The 5,246-nt window shown below is 37.2% G+C and overlaps 1 protein-coding gene across 1 annotated transcript; it reads left to right on the forward strand.

The window, feature by feature from the left end:
* Positions 1 to 663: 663 nt before the first annotated feature.
* Positions 664 to 4,125, forward strand: LOC144563522 (jasmonoyl--L-amino acid synthetase GH3.5-like). The gene is made up of 4 exons (XM_078313010.1): positions 664 to 1,310; positions 1,729 to 1,830; positions 2,091 to 2,908; positions 3,357 to 4,125. Exons 1-4 carry the CDS (start codon positions 1,024 to 1,026, stop codon positions 3,914 to 3,916), a joined length of 1,767 nt encoding a protein of 588 aa, XP_078169136.1. The 5' UTR covers positions 664 to 1,023; the 3' UTR covers positions 3,917 to 4,125.
* The last annotated feature ends 1,121 nt before the right edge of the window (positions 4,126 to 5,246 follow it).

Consider the following 5,246-nt stretch of genomic DNA (forward strand, 5'->3'; position numbering starts at 1 on the left):
TTTTAGAAACTTTTAAAAAAAAAAATTAGCGGCAAAGGGATATATTTTCTTTTTCGATCATAAATATGGAACTGAACCATTGTATATTTATTGGGACTGAATTAATGATAGGATCCCAATAGCTTTCAATAAGTTGTTATGTGCTTTGTTCATAGAAAATTTGAAAAATAGCATGACCTAATGAATGAATTTAGTGGATAAATTAATTTGCAGTTGAGTTAAAAATCAATAAAACTGAACTAATTATTTAATCCCACTTATTTCTCACAATGTGTGGTCAGTGGTCACATTAGTATTTTGAAATAAGTGGGATCCAATCATCCAACCATAGACTTGGTCCCTCTGATCCATGCTAAATGAATCTGAATTATTGATTCGGTTCCATTCATTTAAAAAAAAAAATCATCTTGCTTTCAATAATTTGATTATTTAATTTCTAAAAGTAAAATTGGTGTCCAACAGAGAGTCCAGAAAACACTATTAACCTTTAAAAAAAGAACTAAACCCCACCTTGATAAGACCCATTTTTCTTTTCAAAAAAATATCAATGTGAAAAAAAAAATCAATTCTATCAAGTCATGAAAATGATAAGAACATTAAAACAACTTTTCATGGTTATCCAGTTACGTCGGTATTGTCCGTTATCGATCTTACTTGTTTGGTGATTTATCAAAAGAAAAGTCGTTCCAAACCCCTTTTTTTTTTTTCTAAAAAAAGCCAAATTACCGTTAAAAATAATTTTGAGTGGTAAGAAAGAAACCAGCGCAAGAAAAAACAAGAAGTAAACCCCCTCAACAGGAAACTACCGAATAAAATTTATAAAACCTCTCTCTCCTCTTCTTCGGATCCTTCCCTCTTTGTCGTAAGAATCTTCCTTCCTCCTCTCTAAAAGTCTAGACCTTTTCGCCACTACATAAAGCACCAGCCACAGTCACTCTCCTGACTGTTCTCTACAATCTCTTATCTCTATCTATAATTACCACCTCCTTTAATTCACAAATTTATTACCAAAGAGAGAAGAAGATGACGGTCTCTTGCATTGAAACTGTGATAGAACAGTTCGAAGAGATGACTAGGGATCCCAGGAGAGTTCAGAGAGAGACTCTGAGGAAGGTTCTAGAAGAAAACGCAGATGCTGAGTACTTGAGGAATTTCGGATTGGAGGGGAGAACTGATGAGGAGAGTTTTAAGAAGTGTGTGCCTCTGTGCACGCACCAAGATGTAGAGCCGTTTATACAGAGAATCGCCGATGGTGTTGGCGACAGCTTGGCGATTCTCACCGGCAAACCCATCACTTCACTGTCTCTCAGGTGTGTGTGTGTGTTTATTTTTTAGGAGAATTGCGTGGCTGTTGCTAATCATTTCTCTATTTATGAGGTACTTAGTTTTATATCAAAATGTGTTGAGGTATTAGTGCCTTTTCATGTAATAGGATATGCAGGGGCAAAAAGAATTGGGTTCAGATTTCATTTTTTTTTCCTCTCTTTTTAAAGTAATAATTTTAAGTTTGTTTACCCTTTTTTTTGTGCTTTTTGATTGGTTATATTTAAAATGAATTTTGCATGCAGTATTCTTTATTATTACTATTTCTGTACTTGAAATGGCGTTCTTTCTGAGTAATTATTGATTGGCCTAGTCTGGTAAACATTTTCTCTGAGCAATTAGTACCCGTACTGTACCGTCCCACTAAATGTTTTCTGACTTGCACTAAAATTTATGTTGCTGCAGCTCTGGTACCACTCAAGGGAAGCCTAAATTTATTCCTTTCAATGACGAGCTTCTTGATTCGACTATACAGATATACAGAACTTCCTATGCTTTCAGGAGCAGGTAATATTACAAATTTCAGAAAAATAATGTACCATTGATTTATCAGCAACAGCACAAGAGACCCTGTTAATAGCAACATTGATTTTGATGTCAAACTAACTACCTACCACCTGAACTTAAATGTTAGGAATTACCACATCACTTGAATGAAAATATAATTTGAAATAGCCTAGATCACAACATATTGATTTGCCTAGTAGTCAACAAAAATAGTAATTATAGTTTTGCTAATATGTTTTTGAAATTTCTCTTTTTTTCAGGGAATACCCAATCAGCAATGGCAAAGCCCTGCAATTCCTCTATGGCAGCAAGCAAACAATTACTAAAGGCGGCATAATCGCAACAACGGCCACCACAAATCTCTTCAGAAACAGCCGTTTCATGTCAGCAATGAAAGATATTCAAGCACAGTCGTGCAGTCCCGATGCGGTCATATTTGGTTCTGATTTCCACCAGTCCCTCTACTGCCACCTCCTGTGCGGCCTCATCTACTCTGATGAGGTTCAATTTGTGTTCTCCACTTTTGCACACAGCATTGTTCACTCCTTCCGCACGCTAGAGAAAATTTGGGAAGATCTCTACGCAGATATCAGAGATGGAGTTTTATCTGAGAGAATCACTGATCCGTCGATCCGTCAGGCCGTGTCGAAAATACTTTACCCAAACCCAGAGCTAGCTGATAGGATTTATAATACTTGTGTTGGTTCAAGCAACTGGTATGGGATCATACCCCAGCTGTGGCCAAATGCAAAGTATGTGAGTGGAATCATGACTGGGTCGATGGAGCCATATTTGAAGAAGTTGCGACATTATGCAGGACACTTACCATTGATGAGCGCCGATTACGGTGCATCAGAAGGTTGGATCGGGGCAAACGTGGACCCGAGTGTGCCACCTGAAGAGGCAACCTTTGCTGTTTTGCCAAATATTGGATACTTTGAGTTTATACCACTGGAGAGGCCAATTGGGGAAGAATTGGAGAGCTGTGCTGCAGTGCACTATATCGAGTCTGAGCCGGTTGGGTTGACTGAGGTTGAGGTTGGGAAGATATATGAGCCTGTGCTAACTAATGGTGCCGGTAAATTCTCTTTCATTCTTGTTTATTTTCCTTTTTTTTTGTTGGTTATTTCTGTGTTCTTTCTCTGTCCTTTTTTTTTTGTCTTTTGTTTTTGTTCTTCACTTAATAGATTCTCTTCTTTGAGCTTTCTGCCTAATTGTAGTCTCAATAAAGGATTATACCCACCAACTTAACTGCACAATGTGGTTTTAATAAAGTCATCACAATTCTTACTCTGCCAAGCCTAATGTACCAAATCAATTATAGTACTGTCTAAAACCAAGAGAAGCCATATCAAATTACTGCACGGTTGATGGTTAATTTAGGCCTTCTTTTTTCCATTAGGGGCACTTTACCATATCAAATTACTGCTATGCTGATAATTGCCAGTACAATATCAATCATCAAGATTCTGAAATTGCAATCCTCAGTTTCAAGCCATTAATAATTTTTTCACTTTAAATTACAGGTCTATACCGGTACAGATTAGGCGATGTAGTACAAATAGCAGGGTTCCACAACTCCACACCTAAGCTAAAATTCATCTGTCGCCGAAGCCTCCTCCTGACAATAAACATCGACAAAAATACTGAAAAAGATCTCCAAGTGTCAGTTGAAGAAGCCTCCAAGCTCCTTGCTGAGGAGAAGCTGGAGATTGTTGATTTCACCAGCCTTGTTGACCTGTCAACCGACCCAGGCCACTATGTAATTTTCTGGGAACTCAGTTCTGACACTAGTACTGAGGTATTGAATAACTGTGCAAATTGCCTTGACCTGGCATTTAAAGATGCTGGTTATGTGGGTTCCAGAAAAACAAATGCCATTGGGCCACTTGAGTTACGGGTGCTGAGGAAAGGAACCTTCCACAAGATTCTGGATCATTTTCTAGGATTGGGTGCTGCCGTGAGCCAGTTCAAGACACCTCGGTTTGTTGGCCCCTCCAATCATCAGGTGCTGCAGATACTGAACCGCAATGTGGTTGGAAGTTACTATAGTACCGCTTACGGTAACCTTTTGAGTATCTGCTAATCTGTATAACTTCTGCTGTAACTGTGTTGATTTAATCTCAGTATGGACATTTGTTTGGTCGCTTGTACCGTTCATAGGTTGTTGTAAATGGTTTCAATGCAGGTTGAATTGCAGGTAACTTAGTAGTGGTCTTGTACTCTTGTTAAATCTTGGCTGTCCTGTGATGTAACCATCTTCTGATGTTAATAATTTATGCTGATTGAGCTGTAGTGCATGATGTAAATTCAAAAAAATCGTCTTTCTCTCCCTTGTACCAATGTTGATTTTTTTTTTTTTTTTGAAAGAACACTTGTGAATCAAAATTATGTTCCAAATTTCTCTGTTAATGCTTCAGCAAATCAGAATGATTTGGTTAGAGGGTGGCATTTAGAATTGTAGTTTTTTCAGTAATTACTATTTATGGCAAGTGTACTGTAAATTCTTCATTAATGTTGGAAGCAGTAGTGCAAGGATCAGGTATGAAATCAACGCTTACCAATTACTTTTGCTGTTCTTCTCATTTCAAATAGCAGGGTTAGCAGTAATTTTGGACCATACGATTTGGATCTGAGTTCCATGGATGGTCTAGGGCTCTAGGCTAAATTCTTCTCTATAAGACATCAATGGCGCCGATATAGCCTGTACATTTTAATTGAGCAAGCTGGATAGATTATGATAGTATGATCCTAAGAATAAAAACCGCAAAGAACCAGTGTTATAGCCTGTACATTTTAATTGAACAAGCTGGATAGATTATGATAGTATGATCCTAAGAATAAAAACCGCAAAGAACCAGTGTTATAGCCTGTACATTTTAATTGAACAAGCTGGATAGATTATGATAGTATGATCCTAAGAATAAAAACCGCAAAGAACCAGTGTTTCCTCACCTATATATTTTATCGTATGAATTAGAGTCCAGCTACCGTGCCTTTAACAGTATTTCAGCCAAATGCTGTCAACATTGTAGGTCGTCGGATGTGGATCAAGTTTGGTGCTGATCATGATTCGAAGTATGGGACGGAGGAGGCCAAAATTTTATACACGTAGATGTAGTTAACACCATTTTGGTGCTAAAAAGTATCTTATACAAAGCATGTTGAAGAGGATGACTTAACAATCCCCAATAATTTTCATTAGCATAACAAAAATCAAATTTAGGTGCAATTTCTACAATTGTGACTATAGTGAATTAACAGTTAAAGGTGAGGAATTTCTTTTAAGTTGGTGGCACGAATGTTATCCCACAATGTAACATAATCTTATTATGTGAATAGAAAACTTTTACCGCTCATGTTATGAAACATTAGATAAAAATAAAATGTTATTACTAATTAGTTAAAAGAAGACT

This window comes from Carex rostrata, chromosome 12, assembly GCF_964058835.1.
Source record: "Carex rostrata chromosome 12, lpCarRost1.2, whole genome shotgun sequence".
Lineage (NCBI taxonomy): Eukaryota > Viridiplantae > Streptophyta > Magnoliopsida > Poales > Cyperaceae > Carex > Carex rostrata.